The 18,692-nt window shown below is 39.5% G+C and overlaps 1 protein-coding gene across 1 annotated transcript in view; it reads right to left on the bottom strand.

The window, feature by feature from the left end:
• The window catches only part of LOC127422913 (SUN domain-containing protein 1-like), a 137,625-nt gene that overhangs the window by 83,526 nt on the left and 35,407 nt on the right, over positions 1-18,692 (bottom strand). The window contains exons 3-4 of the mRNA XM_051666760.1: positions 9,535-9,713; positions 1,295-1,540 (exon numbers count right to left, since the gene is read on the bottom strand). Coding sequence (XP_051522720.1) covers positions 1,295-1,540; positions 9,535-9,713 — 425 coding nt within the window. The remainder of the gene's footprint in view (positions 1-1,294; positions 1,541-9,534; positions 9,714-18,692) is intronic.

Consider the following 18,692-nt stretch of genomic DNA (forward strand, 5'->3'; position numbering starts at 1 on the left):
CCCTGGCCCCTCCCGTTGCGCAAAGACCTCCCTTCTCAAGTGCGAGGGGAAATGTTTCACCCCTCCCCACACAGGGAGGCTCTCTAGGCCTGGCCCGTGAGAGGTTGATTCTAAATGTCAATGGTTTGCCTCCTAAAGTGATTGAGATGATTCAGAGCACGAAAGTGGTCTCGTCGCGCTCTTTATATGATCACAGATGGGGAGTGTTTGAACTATGTTGTATGCATAGACAAGTCATTCCATTTTTGTGTTCAGTGACTGTCGTTCTGTTTTCTTCAGGATTTGTTAGATAAGGGTAGAGCCTTATCTACTGTAAAGGTTTACCTGGCAGCTATTTTGGCATGTCATGCAGGGCTAGACTCGGGAACGATGTGTCAGCACCCACTGATGTGTCAGTTTATGAGAGGTGCGCAAAGGTTACACTCGGTTTCAGTGGTTTTATACGAACTTTCACGAGAGCACAAAGGAAGAAGAATCAGATCTTTGTTTCATGGGCTGACACTCATAAGTGTAAACCTATTTCCCACCAGCATCTCTCTCAATGGGTTGTTGAAGCAATTGCATTGAGTTACAAATGTGGGAATTTGCAACACCCGCAAGGACTACGTGCCCACTCCACTAGGGGTATGGCCACTTCCTTGGCTTTATTTTGAAGGATTTCAGTTCAAGATGTATGCACTGCGGCGAGCTGTGCATCTCCACACATATTAGTGAAATACTACAGACTGGATGTGACTGAACAGTCACTGGCTCATTCAGTTCTTGGTGAAGGGGCAGTGTGTGATGCACTGTAAGCATTTACACACAGGGGACTGACTAAGGGAATAAGATCTTATTGAAATAAAGGGAATAAGTTTTATGTGAACAATGTTAGCTAAAGCTACAGTTATGTTGGCTGCTGTTGTGTCTGTCTCGTACAGCATATCTGCAATGCAGGATTTGTCTATACCCCTTAGTGAGATACCAAACAAAAGTTAGAAAGAGAATGTTAGGTTCTCTGATAACAGAAGTGAGGTATCTCACCTCACTGCCCTCCATGCAGACTGGCACAGTGAAGAGATATGCTGAGAATGGCGCAGCAGTGAGCTACAGCGGTCTATATACAAGGGAGGCGGAACTCCCTGATCATTTTGGAGCTATTGGTCTGTCATTCTGAAAGACATTGTCAATTGATTCTTCCTCAGTCAGTCACGCCTGAGGCGTTCCCTTAGTGAGACGCCCCACTTCTGCTATCAGAGAACCGGGGCTACGAAAGTAACCTAACAATCTATAGTGTATTATGAAAATCTCTCACCATGCTTTGCTCTGCAACTGTCCCTGCCATATACCGTAGTATTATGGTTAGCGGAGGCGGCTGTGCCGTTTGATGTGGCTGAAGACGCCAGACCTCCAGCAGCATCAGCAGTAGCATGCAGGGCAGAGGAAGGAGCACGAGAGGGTTGGTAGTCTCTGGTGCTTTCACTTCCGAGGTAGCTGCTCTCAGCTTCGAAGACATGCACTGAAGCCTCTCCTATATTCTGCTGTGCTCGCAGTGGTTGGGCTGAAACAAAAAGGTCAAGAATACAGACAAAATACAATGAAACACAATAGTGACCGGACAATTTTTCAGCAGCCTTAAGACCTTTGCACACCAGAGGCAAAGCGATAATGCAAAAAAATCACAGATGAATGTTCCTCACATTACAGTAGGTGAATAATTGCTTTAGCACATTCACGCCTCTACAAAGGTGTCATAAAATTGACAAGCAATTTTAAATTGACAAGCAATTTTATGCTGTACTGGTGCTGGTGAAGCAAAGCACCTTTCAGCTGGGCTGCCCTTCGCCCATCACAGATGAGAAGAACTACTTGGAAAAGTTCGCAAAACAACCATGAAATCACAATATTGTAAAGGTGTGAATGTGTTAATGGCGATCATTTGCTTCGCTTTTAATGTGAAAGGGCCATTCGTCGGTAATTCGTTCCGCATTCTCTCATCTCTGGTGTGCAAAGGCCTAAGTTCTATAAGTATTTTCCCCTTTAATTTTCTCAGCGATTTAAAAAGTAATAAATAAATTATAAATATATTATTATTATTATTATTAATAATAATTAATATTATTCTATTTATTATTATGCCATCAACCAACCAAGAAACACTGTACTTTAAAGGAATATTCTGGGTTCAATACAAGTTAAGCTCAATCGACAGCATTTATGGCACAATGTTGATTACCACAAAAAAAAAAAAAAAAAAAAACTGTTCCTGATTTTCTTAAAAAAAAAAATTAAATTAAAAAAAATAAAGAAAAGAATAAAATCTGTTACATTGAGGCACTTACAATGCAAGTGAATGGGGCCAATATGTAAACGTTAAAATACTTACGGTTTCAAAAGTATGGCTACAAGATGTAACTAGTGTGTTAACATGATTTTAGTGTGATAAAATTGTTTACCTTTTCTGTGTAACATTGCATCCAATTTTACAACTTCCTTGTCATGAAGACATAACAGTAAAAAGGATTATTAAAACTTTACAGCTTAAACAACACACAAGGTTTAACTGAAGAATTATAAAATTATCAAATTAAGCTTTACATTTCTGTCTTTAAACCCTCCAAAAATTGGCCCAATTCACTTCCATTGTAAGTGCCTCACTGTAACCTTGATTTTTGTTTTTGTTTTGTTTTTTTTAAAGAAAAGGAGTGATGAGTTGAAATAATTTTTTTGTGGTAATCAACATTATGCCACAAATACTGTTGATTGAGCTTAACTTGTATTGAACCCAGAATATTCCTTTAATTCATTTATGAGTGAATGACATGTGCATTGAACGTTAACAGTGACTTCACTGATTGGTGGATCTCTCTCTAGGACTATAGGTAGTGTAGTTCTTCACTAGGAATTCGGCTATTAAACACTTACAAAATAAATAAAAACAACAACCAAAGCTCGTGGTATATCCAAACCTAAATAAGTAAATAAATAATAAAATAATGCAATCATCCAGATGTTGATCAATCTTACAGCTCATTTAGTACACAAACAGGATCCAAAATTAACAGGAATACTCAAATAAAATCAATGGGAGTGTAGGGCTGAGCAAAATGGCAGTCTATATAATGATGCAAAATGTATGCAAAGGTGGACTGTGAGAGTAACTCACTTTAGCACCCCCACTGACAGATACAGGGTGAATCTACCTGGGAAAGTTTTCTTGAGCACTTCAAGTCACCATCATTTGGTCAGATCTTCCCACAGTACATAATCTATTATAACTTCAATGTTTTACCACAATGGTGCCATATTTGGTCTCATTTTGCAGCTCATGACATGAACAGATGTGTGATACAATCTGTGCAGATATAATGCATCTGAAAGTAACAATTATAGGACTATTGCTCAAACATGGGTTACAGAGATAAGTTAATGTGACTCTGAGTTTAATCACCTTTATGTTTCTTTCAGTTGTCTTGGTAGTTTCATTCCACTGTGATGGCCTTTTCTCTAACCTTATTTACACTAGGCTTTGATCCCGGGATATTCCTGGGACCAATGCCGGGTAGCCTTCTCTGTGAACGAAAAAACTGAGCCGGAATGGCAGAAAATTCAATTCTGGGATCAGACCCTAGTAATATTGCCGGGATCAATCCCAGAATGTGTCTGTGTGAACAAAAGCAGAGCTGAAGGGTGAAGGGTGTGTGTTGTAGTGACATGCGAAGGAGAAAGTTTGTATGCAGAATAGAGACTCAGTTTCACAGTGTACCGTGGTCATATACAGTTGCCACTTGTTTTCATTCACAGCATGTTGCGAGTCAGGATTTGGTTTTTATATAAATGTACAAGTAAAGAAATTAACATTTCCATTGTAAATATAAGTTAAATTAAGAAATAATTGACTACATTAACAGCTTCACCAGCCTGATGTGATAAATTAATTTTTCATTCGGCGCACAGCATACCGAATGTCGGCGCTTGAACTTTATTTTCACCTCATCTACTGTACAGTGTGGTTGAAGTCCGTGATGTAGGAATACTTTGGGTATTTAAAATGTTATTGATGGACCCAGTTTGTAAATTGTGACAAAAAAAAAAGAAAAAAGTGCCATCTCATACATGGGAACATTCCAAACGAGTACCATGAACATCATTCCAAAGAATTTACGAAGATGAATGTAGCTGAAAATTTGGTAGGTATAGTCTAATAAATTATAGACCCCCCTTACATAAGAAACAACCAGTTACAGTACACTTTTACCAGTTTTGCCAAGACTCAATATAGCTTTTTAGGTAGACTAACGCGCCACAGCGCTTGCAACATTACGACAGGCCAACTGTTTGTTCAGACGTTTATTTTCTTAACCATAAAAAAGGCAAGAACATAATGATACAGAAAATTAATTGCTATTTTACTACACATTTGGTTCCATTAGATGCTTCTCAATGCTTAACAGTTAGCATACAATGTGTATATTGCTAATACATTTTATTTGTAAAGTACTTTAAGTTTTCTCAAAAGCTTTAGGCATACAGAAAATAAAAATGGCAGTGCTAGTCCAAAAAAAGAAAAACACCAATAAATAAAAATGCAAATGAATAGCCTAATCATTTTTTATTGTAATAAATGCTAATGTCTGAAGAAAAAAATTAGTAAATAGTTAGTTTTCTTTATTTTTAGGAAGGTATGCCTGTTTAGAATCAAACTAGCAAACGCACAACTTAACTGTTGCAGAGCAGTATAATTGAAAATTATTTGGTTTTTATATAATTTTTTCAATTATTTAATATTAATAATGTTGCAATGCACCTTGATACAGTGATTTTTTTTTTCTTTTTTTTTTTACTTTCACTTTCGACCTTTATTGTCCTTGGTAGGTATTTCAGTTGGTAGACAGCAGCCAATAACACAAAAACAATTAACAAATCAATACAAAAATGATCTTATGAACTATTTATAAAAAGCAGGCCTAACTGCCACAATAGCATGCAAATCTCATACAGGAACCAGGGAGCTACTCACCATCCACACAGACGATGAAATTAAACATACGCAACCATACGCATATGGTACCATATGCAATTTGTTTACAAGAGGATGAAAAAGCAGGTTTCTCGAGAGAAGTGTTTATCAGTCAACTCAAGACGCTGTAAATTAGACGTCATATCTTGATCACTTTTGTCTTTACAGGGATGCGTGTGAATGCGTGCACAGATTACGGGAAAGCTGGAGCAGTATGAACGAACAAAATCTCGCAGTGCCAGAACAGTTGCCGGAATGACTTTTCAGGGATTCATTCTGGGATCTCTGTGTGAAAGGGGCTTTTGAGTTTGTAACAATGCACAGAAGCTATAAGAGGGAAACTTAGCAGCTGATTGGGGAGACAGTCTTACATTACCATTCTGCAGAACAGTGCATCAACTGTTATTGATGCAATTTCCTAATACATTTGCCATTCAACTGTTTGTATATTTGTGTTTGTATATTTAACTTAATAACTTTGCTTGCTTTAAAGTTTTTAGGATCTCTCTTTTATCACTGTTAATATGATCACTGATCATCAAGATGGAGCTGCGGATGGCCGCCTCGGTGTGTAGCTCTTCAGTTCTTTTGTTGTTTTTGTTTGTTTGTCCTGTGTTTAGTAATATTTTTCAAGTCAGTTTTACCAGGGACGAACTGCTGAACATTTGGCAGCATATACCAGACAACATTTTCCCGGTTTTTGAATATTCAGACATTTTGCTGGACATTTTAGTCGGAGGCGCAGCTGTGTTGTTTAAACGTGCTATGAGATGCAGGCGAGGGAGACAAGCAGGCGCGCTGGTCAGGCTCCGTTGGCGCGGCTTTGGAACAACGCTGCCGAGCATTCATCTAGCGAATCTCCACTCTCTTCCTAACAAAACGGATGAACTACATCTCCTCACCCGTTCAAACAAGGACTTTTCAAACTCTGCTGCCTTGTGCTTCACAGAAACCTGGCTGAGTGAAGCCATTCCAGACAGTGCGTTACATATGCCAGGCTTTCTGCTGTTCAGTGCGGATCGCATTCGCGGAGTTAGCGGGGAAAATGAGAGGTGGTGGAACATGCTTTTAAGTTGGTGTACAGATGTAACAACGTTAAAGAGGATGTGCTGTCCTAATTTGGAAGCGCTCTTTATTAACTGTAAGCCGTTCTACTCGCCGCAGGAGTTTTCCTCGTTTATTCTGGTGAGTGTGTATATCGCGCCAAACGCGTGTGAACCCAACACTGCAACAGCTGACTGATCAAATCACAGACACAGAAAAACAATACCCGGACTCATTTATTATTATTCTTGGGGATTTTAACAAAGCAAATCTCACATGTGAACTGCCCAAATACAAACAGCACATTAATGCCCCACTAGCACATTAATGCCCCACCACAACATACTGGATCATTGTTACACAACAATAAAGGATGCATATCGCTCTGTCCCTAGAGCAGCTTTGGGACTCTCTGATCACTGTCTGGTTCATCTTCTTCCAACCTACAGGCAGAAATTAAAATCAACCAAGCCAGTAGTAAGGACTGTAAAGAGATGGACCAATGAAGCAGAGCGGGAACTACAAGCCTGCTTCGATTGCACAGATTGGAGTGTTTTTGAGGCTGCAGCCACAGACCCGGACGAGCTCACAGATACTGTTACATCATATATCAGTTTCTGTGAGGATATGTGCATTCCTACTAGGACTTATTTAAAGTTCAACAACGACAAACCATGGTTTACAGCAGAGCTCAGGCAGCTTCGCCAGGCCAAAGAGGATGCTTACAGGGGTGGGGATAAAATCTTGTACAATCAGGCCACTCCACACTGAACAGGGAAATCAGAGTGGCTAAAAGAAGATACTGAAAAACAAGTTTTCAGCTAACGACCCTGCATCAGTGTGGAGTGGCATGAAACTCACAAATTACAGGACTCCTACCCCCAACCCTGTGGTGGACCAACAACTGGCTGATGACCTGAATGTGTTCTACTGCAGATTTGAAAGGCCCAATCTCACACCCCACACCCACTCTGACCTTCACTTCACACAAACACCAACACCTCCTGCAACCCCTCTCCTCCCCACTCCTGCTACTCAACCTGCACTTAAGATCTGTGAAGATGATGTGAGCCGGTCTTTCGGAAACAAAAGACGAGGAAAGCTTCAGGCCCAGATGGCGTCTCACCAGCGTGTCTTCGATCCTGTGCTAACCAGCTGGCCCCCATCTTCACACAGATCTTCAATAGATCACTGGACAGTGTGAAGTCCCATGCTGCTTCAAACGCTCAATCATTATTCCTGTCCCAAAGAAACCAAAAATCACAGGACTTAATGACTACAGACCTGTCGCCCTGACGTCTGTGGTCATGAAATCATTTGAGAGACTGGTGTTGGCCCACCTGAAGAACATCACTGGACCCTTTCTAGATCCCCTTCAATTTGCTTAGAGCAAACAGGTCTGTGGATGATGCAGTCAACATGGGATTGCATCATATCCTGCAACATCTGGACAGACCAGTGACATATGCAAGGATCCTTTTTGTGGACTTCAGTTCAGCTTTCAACACCATCATCCCAGCTATACTCCAGAATAAACTACACCAACTCTCTGTTCCCATGTCTATCTGTCAGTGGATTACCAGCTTTCTGACGGACAGGCAGCAGCTTGTGAGACAGGGGAAACTCACTTCCAGCACCTGTACAATCAGCACTGGTGCCCCCCAGGGATGTGTGCTCTCCCCACTACTCTTCTCCCTCTACACCAATGACTGCATCACCAAGGCCACCTCTGTCAAGCTCCTGAAGTTTGCAGATGACACCACTGTCATCGGCCTCATCCGAGATGACGATAAGTCTGCATATAGAAGGGAGGTTGAACAGTTGGCTGTCTGGTGCAGTCAAAACAACCTTGAGCTGAACATGCTCAAAACGGTGGAGATGATTGCGGAGGAAGACCCCCCTCACCATTCTAAACAGCACTGTGGCAGCAGTGGAGTCATTCAGGTTCCTGGGCACTACCATCTCACAGGACCTGAGGTGGGAGACACACATTGACTCCATTGTGAAAAAGACCCAGCACAGGTTGTACTTCCTTCGCCAGTTGAGGAAGTTCAACCTGCCACAGGCGCTGCTGATACATTTCTACTCAGCAGTCATCGAGTCTGTCCTCTGCACTTCAATAACTGTCTGGTTTGGTTCAACTATGAAATCAGACATCTGAAGACTACAAAGTTTGGACTGCTGAGAGGATTATTGGTTGCTCCCCCCACCAGCCCCCTTCAAGAACTATACACATCCAGAGTGAGGAAAAAGGCTGGAAAAATCACTCTGGACCCCACTCACCCTGACCATTATCTTTTTGAACTGTTGCCTTCTGGCCGACGCTTCAGAGCTCTGAGCATTAGAAACGTCAGGCACAGGAACAGTTTTTTCCCTCAGGCTATCCATCTCATGAACAGTTAAATTGCCCCATTGAGCAATAACTATGTGCAATACACAGTTTAGTCTTTTTTATATTTATCCAACACATCCAACCTCTTCTGCCATTTCATTCCTCTAAAAAAACATTTGCACTGTACTTAACAGATTTGTATTTTGCACTGTACATAACAGATTTGTATTAGATTTGCACTACGTATGTGTATGTGTATGTATGTATGTATGTATGTATGTATGTATGTGTATAATTATTTTTAATTTTTATCTATGTCTTGCTGCTGTTTTTGTATTGTTTTTGTATTGTTGTACACTGGAAGCTCCTGTCACCAAGACAAATTCCTTGTATGTGTAAGCATACTTGGCAATAAAGCTCATTTTGATTCTGATATTGAAAGCTAAAGCGATTCTAACTTTGATAGTTTATTTGTAAATTACTGAAAATAGTGAATTAAGTCTATACACGTTTAGACCTTGAACATTTAATTCTAAACCGCTGAGATAAGTCATCCTCTCCCTGGTATTCCACAGAGCACTCACTATTTTACACATTAAATTTTACTTGAATATTTAAGTTTAATCCTACACTTACCATCTACTTCTTAGAAGTACTGTTTCTTTAATCATTACGATTATAATATTTACAACAACTTTAATTCGAGTCAGATTTATCTAATTAGAGTCAGATTTATTTTAATGGAGTCAGAAATAATTAAATTAAGAACATGCCATCCTTCAACTGCTTTATTTATTTATTTTTTTAGATTATTGGTTCAAAATAACAGTGTAGGCTTCCACCCCCACAGGAGAAATCGTAACATTCAATATGTTGGCTGAAGTGCCGACTTAGTGATTTAAGCCAAATATTCAGAATTGCTGATTTTAAATGTTACTAAAAACATAAACAATAGTTTAAGATTTTTCTCCCCATTCAAGTAGACAGGAGCATGACTAGAAAATAACTACCTGAATGCGTTACCAATATGTGACCAGTATGTTACCAATAAGTGACTTGCCTAAAAAGGGACTCTGGAAATATTTGACAAGTAAATTTTCAATTCAGATGACAAAAAGTTAATTTTGGACCCTGTTCAGGAATATAAGCCGTCACTGACCCCAGAAGCCATCGACTAGTGTGCGCTCCTGTATAGAGGACTCATTCAGCAGAGAGGAATTGCTGGGTGCAAAGCTGTTCAGGGTGCTGTTATGGGAATCCTGAGATGACAATGTAGCAGACCTTGGACCCTGAACAATTGTTGTCGACCAAGAGCGAATGGGCCTTCTGCGCAGATTCCTTCAAGAGAAAGGATAGATAACTGAAGAGAGACAAAACTGCAAAAATATACCAAAGCAAATGCAAAAGGCACAAAATCTTCATATATGCCAACAATATAAAAAGTTTAGACAGTTCTTGTTGCCCATGACCTCAAAACTATTTTGACATTGGAGTATGCATAAATGCATGAAATTTCACAAATTTCAAGCATGCCCATGTATTAATCTCCTAAAGAAAAAAGTACATTTAAAATGATTTGCACCAGATAGTGAAGAAATATAATTAGTAAGAAAACGATAGTAAGATAGTAAATGGATAGTAAGAAAACGTAGCCAACAATTGGCCAGCATACATAAAGTATTCAAACCATTTAAAATAAACCACATTTTAATTTAATGTGTCATAAAACCCCTACAACATGTTTTAAAATGTGTACAGTTGTGCTCAAAAGTTTGCATACCCTGGCAGAAATTGTGAAATTTTGGCATTGATTTTGAAAATATGACTGATCATGCCAAAAAAAGAAAATCTGTCTTTTATTTAAGGGTAGTGATCATATGAAGTCATTTATTATCACATAGTTGTTTGGTTCCTTTTTAAATCATAATGATAACAGAAATCACCCAAATGGCCCTGATCAAAAGTTTACATACCCTTGAATGTTTGGCCTTGTTACAGGCACACAAGGTGACACACACAGGTTTAAATGGCAATTAAAGGTTAATTTCCCACACCTGTGGCTTTTTAAATTGCAATTAGTGCCCGTGTATAAATAGTCAATGAGTTTGTTAGCTCTCACATGGATACACTGAGCAGGCTAGATACTGAGCCATGGGGAGCAGAAAAGAACTGTCAAAAGACCTGCATAACAAGGTAATGGAACTTTATAAAGATAGAAAAAGAAATAAAAAGATTTCCAAAGCCTTGAAAATGCCAGTCAGTACTGTTCAATCACTTATTAAGAAGTGGACAACTCGGGGATCTCTTGATACCAAGCCAAGGTCAGGTAGATCAAGAAAGATTTCAGCCACAACTGCCAGAAGAACTCTTCGGGATACAAAGAAAAACCCCACAGGTAACCTCAGGAGAAATACAGGCTGCTCTGGAAAAATATGGTGTGGTTGTTTCATGGAGAACAATACGACTATACTTGAACAAAAATGAGCTGCATGGTCGATTTGCCAGAAAGAAGCCTTTACTGCTCCAATGCCACAAAAAAGTGGCATAAGTGGCATTACAATATGCCCGACAACACCTTGACATGCCTCACAGCTTCTGGCACACTGTAATTTGGAGTGACGAGACCAAAATAGAGCTTTATGGTCACAACCATAAGCGCTTTGTTTGGAGAGGGATCAACAAGGCCTATAGTGAAAAGAATACCATCCCCACTGTGAAGCATGGTGGTGGCTCACTGATGTTTTGGGGGTGTGTGAGCTCTAAAAGTACGGGGAATCTTGTGAAAATTGATGGCAAGATGAATGTGCATTCTTCTGCATGAAACCTGCGCATGGGACGCTCTTGGACTTTCCAACACAACAATGACCCTAAGCACAAGGCCAAGTTGACCCTCCAGTGGTTACAGCAGAAAAAGGTGAAGATTCTGGAGTGGCCATCACACGTCTCCTGACCTTAATATCATCGAACCATTCTGGGGAGATCTCAAACATGCAGTTCATGCAAGACGACCAAAGACTTTGCATGAACTGGAGGCATTTTGCCAAGATGAATGGGCAGCTATACCACCTGCAAGAATTTGGGGCCTCATAGACAACTATTACAAAAGACTGCATGCTGTCATTGATGCTAAAGGGGGCAATACACAGTATTAAGAACTAAGGGTATGCAGACTTTTGAACAGGGGTCATTTCATTTTTTTCTTTGTTGCCATGATTTGTTTTATGATTGTGCCATTCTGTTATAACCTACAGTTGAATATGAATCCCATAAGAAATAAACAAAATGTGTTTTGCCTGCTCACTCATGTTTTCTTTAAAAATGATACATATATTACCAATTCTCCAAGGGTATGCAAACTTTTGAGCACAACTGTATATGTACACATTAGGGCTGTCAATCGATTAATTTAATTTGATTATCTTTGATAATTAATTAGCAAATTAATTACATGTGCCGATTAATCAAATTAAGGTCACAATTAATCACATACGTCAATATTTGCTGCAAAAGACCCCCAAATAAAGATCATTTAGTATATAAACTGGGGGCCAAAAGTTTGGAATAATGTACAGATTTTGCTCTTATGGAAAGAAATTGGTACTTTTATTCACCAAGTGGCATTCGACTGATCACAATGTAACGTCAGGACATTAATAATGTGAAAAATTACTATTACAATTTGAAAAAACAATTCTTAAACTACTTCAGAGTTCTCATAAAAAAATCCTCCATGTGCAGCAATGACAGATTTGCAGATCCTTGACATCCTGTCAGTTTGTCCAGATATTCAGGTGACATTTCACCCCACGCTTCCTGTAGCACTTGCCATAGATGTGGCTGTCTTGTCAGGCACTTCTCACGCACCTTACAGTCTAGCTGATCCCACAAAAGCTCAATGGGGTTAAGATCCATAACACTCTTTTCCAATTATCTGTTGTCCAATGTCCGTTTCTTTGCCCATTCTAACCTTTCTTTTTGTTTTTCTGTTCCAAAGTGTTTTTTTCTTTGCAATTCTTCCCATAAGACCTGCACCCGAGTCTTCCCTTTACTGCTGTCGGGTAGAATTAAATGAAGCTGTCAGCTGAGGACATGTGAGGCACCTATTTCTCAAACTAGAGACTCTGATGTACTTATCCTCTTGTTTAGTTGTACATCTGGCCTTCCACATCTCTTTCTGTCCTTGTTAGAGCTAGTTGTCCTTTGTCTTTGAAGACTGTAGCGTACACCTTTGTATAAAATCTTCAGGTTTTTGGGCAATTTCAAGCATTGTATAGCCTGCATTCCTCAAAACAATGATTCACTGATGAGTTTCTAGAGAAAACTGTTTTTTGCCATTTTTGACCTAATATTGACCGTAAGACATGCCAGTCTATTGCATACTGTGGCAATTCAAAAACAAACACAAAGACAATGTTAAGCTTCATTTAATGAACCAAATAGCTTTCAACTGTGTTTGATATAATGAATTTTGATATAAAATCCAAATATAATTTGATATAATAGTGATTTTCTAGAACCAAATTAGCAATTTAGCATGACTACTCAAGAATAAGGTGTTGGAGTGATGGCTGCTAGAAATGGGGCCTGTCTAGATTTGTTTAAAAATGACTTTCAAATAGTGATGGTGCTGTTTTTTACATCAGTAATGTCCTGACTATATTTTGTGATAAGTTGAATGCCACTTTGGTGAAATAAAGTACGTTTCCTTCTGAAACAGCAAAATCTGTACGATATTCCAAACTTTTGGCCGCCAGTGTATATAAAAATAATTATAAATATAAAATATAAAAAATAATTCAGATAATTCAAATACATCTTATACATTTATTGTGGCAGCAGACAAGTTATGCATTTCTGCAAAACAAAAAGTGGCTTAAAAGTTAAAATATGGTTCGTTTTATTTTCTGATTAACATTTTTTTATTGATTCAAACATTAAATATATACATAGCAGAACACATATATAGAATCAATATACACCCCCCCCCCCCCACCCCAACAACACCCCAGTGGTCACACAACCATAGATACACAACAAAAATAAATACATTTATTTTATTTTTATTAATTAAATAAAACAATCACACATAAAACCCCTACATCTCTCTCTCCACTGTTCCTCCCCGAGAGCCCTCCAAAAAAGACAGATATCTGCCCCATTTCTTCACAAACATGTCCAGACTCCCCAGTCTTCTGGATACCCCCTCCTCAAGAGCCGCCACTCTGGCCATCTCTGAACACCACTCCTGAAAAGGGGGCACTCCAGCCGACTTCCAACTCCTCAAAGTAATCTGTCTGGCGATCATAACACTAGATAGGACCCAGTTTTTCACATGCTTATTCTCCAAATTAATGACTGCCCCATCTCCCAAGATACAGAGTCTGGGGCAAAATAAAATTTGAGCGGCCAAAACCTTGCACATAAAATTCATCCTCATCCAAAATTCCTGCATCTTAACACATCCCCAAAAGACATGGGTTGCATCTCCATTTTCTAATTGACATCGCTAGCAGGTGGGTGTGTCTTTAAGACCAGGTCTATGCAATCTAGAGGGGGTCCAATAGACTATGTAAAATCTTAAATTGCATGTGGCGAACCCTTGCGTCTCTAGATGCAGATTTGACATTTTTTAGAATCCCAGCCCACTCTCCCTCCTCCAATACCAAATTTAGATCTTTCTCCCATAATCTCTTAAGAGAAGTTGAAGTTTCGTCTCCCAGACTCTGAATTAGTAGGGAGTAATACACCGATGCCTCATGACCTTTTACAAAAGCAGTAATCACCTCTCCCAGAGTGTCTGCCGCTTTAGGAGGGTGTAAACCACTCCCAAAAACAGTACAGAGCAGGCGGCGCAGCTGTAAATACTTATAGAACTGAGATCTAGGAATCCCACAAAGTTGAACCAAATTTTGAAAGGATCTCAACACTCCATTCTCATACAGGTCACCGAGTGTAGTAACCCCCCTCCCAATCCACTCTGACCAGCAAAAAGGGGACTTGTTGATGCATAGTTTGGGGTTCAGCCATATGCTTGAGGCAACATTTAAAAAAATGTCAGAATTAAACAGTCTGGACACTTTAGTCCATACCGAGTTCAAGTGCGAGATAACGGGATGTACTTTAGCTTCTCCGATTAATATGATAGAAAGGCTCTGCAGTGGTGAAATAGGGGCAAGAAATTCCTGTTCTATACAGAACCAGGGAGGGGCTCTCTCAGCTGGAAGCGACCAATGAGCCAAATGTCTGAGACCAAATGCATAATAATAAAATTAAATCTTGGGTAGGCCTAGCCCACCTTTGTCAATTGGCCTATGTAACTTATTGAAATGTAATTTGGGACGCTTACCATTCCAAATGAAAGACTTTGCTATGCTATCAAATTGCTTGAAATAAGAGAGGGGGACATCTACAGGGAGAGACTGCAGTAAGTAATTGAATTTTGGAATACAATTCATTTTAATAACATTAACCTTCCCAATCATAGATAAATGTAAATGAAGCCCACCTGCCCACATCACTCGAAAACAGTTTTATTAAGGGGTCTAAATTAACTCTAACTAAATCACACAAATTTGCTGGAAATAAAATACCTAAATACTTAATGCCCTGTTTGGGCCACTGGAAAGCACCCAGCTGGAAAGCCGTTTCTGGGCAGTACGCTGTCAGAGACAAAGCTTCGGATTTAGACCAACTGACTCTATATCCTGAAAACTTAGAAAAGGAATTAATAATTCTGTGGAAGCAAGGCATAGATTTACTGGGGTCAGAGACAAATAATAGAATATCATCTGCGTAAAGCAAGAGTTTATGCGCCATACCTCCCGCCACCACCCCTGGAAAATCATCCTACTTATTGCAGTAGCTAACGGTTCCAGGGCAAAACAAAACAATAATGGGGAATTATTATCCAAAGTAAAATAATCTGAAATTAGTCCATTTGTTTGTACTGCCGCTACTGGGTGTCTATAAAGTAACTTAATCCATCCAATAAACGTATTCCCGAACCCGTATATTTCCAAAACCTTAAAATAATCCCATTCTACCATATCAAACGCCTTTTCGGCGTCAAGTGAGATGGCAGCGACTGAAGATTGTTAATTTGCTACTGACCATATGACATTGATGAGACGCCTAATGTTATCAGAAGAGTTACGGCCCCGAATAAACCCCACCTGATCTATATGTATAAGTGATGTCATAACTTTACTTAATCGATCAGCCAAAATTTTTGACAACATTTTTACATCTAACTGGATCAGGGAAATTGGACTAACTTTTACACTCGCTTGGATCTTTGTCCTTTTTAAGAATCAGACTGATCCGGGCTTGTGTCATGGTTGGAGGAAGCTTTCCGTTCTTTAATGATTCTGTATAAACTTCTAACAAAAGTGGAACCAGTTCTGTAGCATAAGATCTAAAAAATTCAGCAGCAAAACCATCTGGCCCCGGAGCTTTGCCTGTAGGTAAGGCCTTAATTACCTGGTCAAGTTCCTCCAAGTTTATCTCAGAGTCAAGACAATTTCTTTGCTCAGTTGTGAGTTTAGGAAGTTTTAATGGTTCCACAAAGCTTCTAATATCTTCATCAGTAGACGAAGACGTAGAACTATGAAGATCAATATTGAATTCTTTAAAAGCATTATTAATATCAGTGGCCAAGGTATATATTTCACCACCAGCAGATATCACTGAGGGAATAGTAGAAAAAGACTCTCTCTGCTTTATATATCTAGCCAAAAGCTTCCCTGCTTTGTCCCCCGACTCAAAATATGACTGTCTTGCCCTGAATAACCAAAACTCCACTTTCCGCGACAAAATAGCATTATATCTGTATTTCAATCTAGTCAATTCTCTGAGGCCATCAGATGACATTCTGCGCTTCAGCTCTGCCTCTGCACTTTTAATATTCTCTTCCAACTCCACAAGTTCTCGTGCTTTGGATTTTTTGGTGAATGAGGCATACTGTATGATCCGACCACTAAGAACTGCCTTAAGTAATATAAACATTGATTTCGGTCTTTAACATTTGTTGGAAATCAGGATTTTGCAAAAGGGATACATTAAAGCGCCAACTATATGATTTCCTTTTCTCCGTATATGGCAACATCTCCAAACTCACCAGGGCGTGATCTGAGACTAAGATGTTTCCAACTGAGCAATCCGCAACAGATGAAATGAGGGACTTAGATATCAAAAATAAATCTATTCTAGAATAAATCTTATGGACTGATGAAAAAAAAATGTATAGACCCTACCAGATGGGATCAAAAGTCGCCAAATATCTGCAAGACTAAGATTTTTACACATTTTGTGAAGTGTCACCATTGCTCTAGGGGGCTTACACACTTTTGCTTCACTATGATCAAGGACTGAGTCCATCAAAAGATTAAAGTCTCCTCCCAATATTATATCATGAGGGGTGCCAGTGGCTTGCAACCTCCCTTCAAGATCTATAAAAAAGCCCTGATCATCAGCTTTAGGTGCATAAATATTAGCCAAAATCAACCTTTGCCCCTGAATTTCAGCCAAAACAATAATGACTCTTCCTAATTTATCTTTAATCTGTTTGAGAAATTTGAATTGTAGATGTTTATTAATAAATATAATGACTCCCCTACTCTTACTTGAGCCAACACTAAAGTAAACATGTCCACCCCATATCTTCCCAAATTTTTCAGCTTCCTGCGGGGAAAGATGTGTTTCCTGAAGAAACACATTATCATATTTCTTACATTTAAGAAAAGAAATAACCTTCCTTCTTTTTATGGGGTGCCCCAACCCATTCACATTCCATGTGGAGAGAGACAACTTATTCATATTAACATTTGACATATTGATATAATAAAAATATATAAATTGTGTCAAAAACAAGATTACACAGACCACATTCCCCATTAATGCAACAATCAAACCCTGAACTTCCCCCCCATCAAAACAAACAGAAAAAAGAAAAACATGCACATTAACCCCGTGCACGACAGCGCCAACCAGCGTCAATCCCTCAAAACTCAAAAGTCCATGTACGCCTATGAGAGCCTCCACGACAACTTTGCCATCGGATTGCTCAAGTCCGGTGCTTCTATACAAATTTTGTAAAGCAAAATTACATAACAGAAAATACTTTGTAAAACCCCAGCCAACAGGCAGAATAACAGAAAAAACATGTAGACTCATTCACAGAACAGTCTCGAAGGTGTGTTCCTCCACAAAATAAACTCCAGCTGATATAAAGCCGTTCAGTTTCCTCGGACAGACAAGCAATTGTTCAGTGAGCCAGCTATTATGAGTTCAGCGGATGACATAATCATTCCAATGTCCTGTAAAAATACTCAACAAAACAGACTCCAGCCAGCAGGAGAATAAGCACAAAGGACAAACAGATTTACCCACAGCTGTTCCAAAGGAGTGATATTCAACAGAACAAGCTCCAGCCGCTAGGCGGAGCCAGCACGAAAAACAAAACTGGCATCCCGGTTCCTCGGATGATCAAGAGCCAAACTAACTTGGAGGCCACAAAAAAATAAATAAATAAATAAATAAAAAATTACACCATAACTTAGCCCGTCAACTTTATAAAAGACGTCCTTTATGTGAGCATGTAGATATTTTGTGGTCATCCAACGTGTCCATTCTCGATCTGGCCGGAAACTTCAGTGTAAAAAAGATCTTCCATCAATGCAAAAGTTTCTTGGAGTCATGCCACAAAACAAACTCCAGCCGCTAGGCGGAGCCAGCGCATAAAGAAACAAAAATGGCACCCAGCCTCCTCAGAAAATAGAGTTGCTGAACCGCGAGTCAGTCCACTAATATAAGAAACATCAAACGGCTTACTCATTCCAATGTATTTATGAAAGAGAGTGCCTGTTTTGGACATGTAAATACTTTGCGACCATTCTTCGTTTCTATTCTCAATTTGGCCGGGAACATCATTGCAAAAGTGACCTTCTGCTGGTGTAAGAGTTTCTTACATTCCTTGAACCGATCGCGTTTCTCTCGTCGAATTCGCAAAGTCCGGGAACGAGAAAATATTATGGTTCTTCCAAGAAAGCTTTCCTTTGCTGCTCGCCTGGCGCAACACCAGATCTTTATAAGATGATCTCAGAAATTTGGCCAAAATCGATCGGGGCCTGTCTCCCTCAGCAGATCTGCTCGCTCACTCGATTTCCAGCTTGTGGCCTGTTATGTCGAGCAGACTCAGGAAGAGCTCGTCCAGGAATTTCACCATATCTCTGCCCTCTTCATGCTCAGGAATTCCAACAATTCGTATGTTATTCCTTTGGCTCATATTTTCAAAATATTCCAGTTTTTCCGAAATTAATT

This window comes from Myxocyprinus asiaticus, chromosome 32 (genome assembly GCF_019703515.2).
Source record: "Myxocyprinus asiaticus isolate MX2 ecotype Aquarium Trade chromosome 32, UBuf_Myxa_2, whole genome shotgun sequence".
Classification (NCBI taxonomy): domain Eukaryota; kingdom Metazoa; phylum Chordata; class Actinopteri; order Cypriniformes; family Catostomidae; genus Myxocyprinus; species Myxocyprinus asiaticus.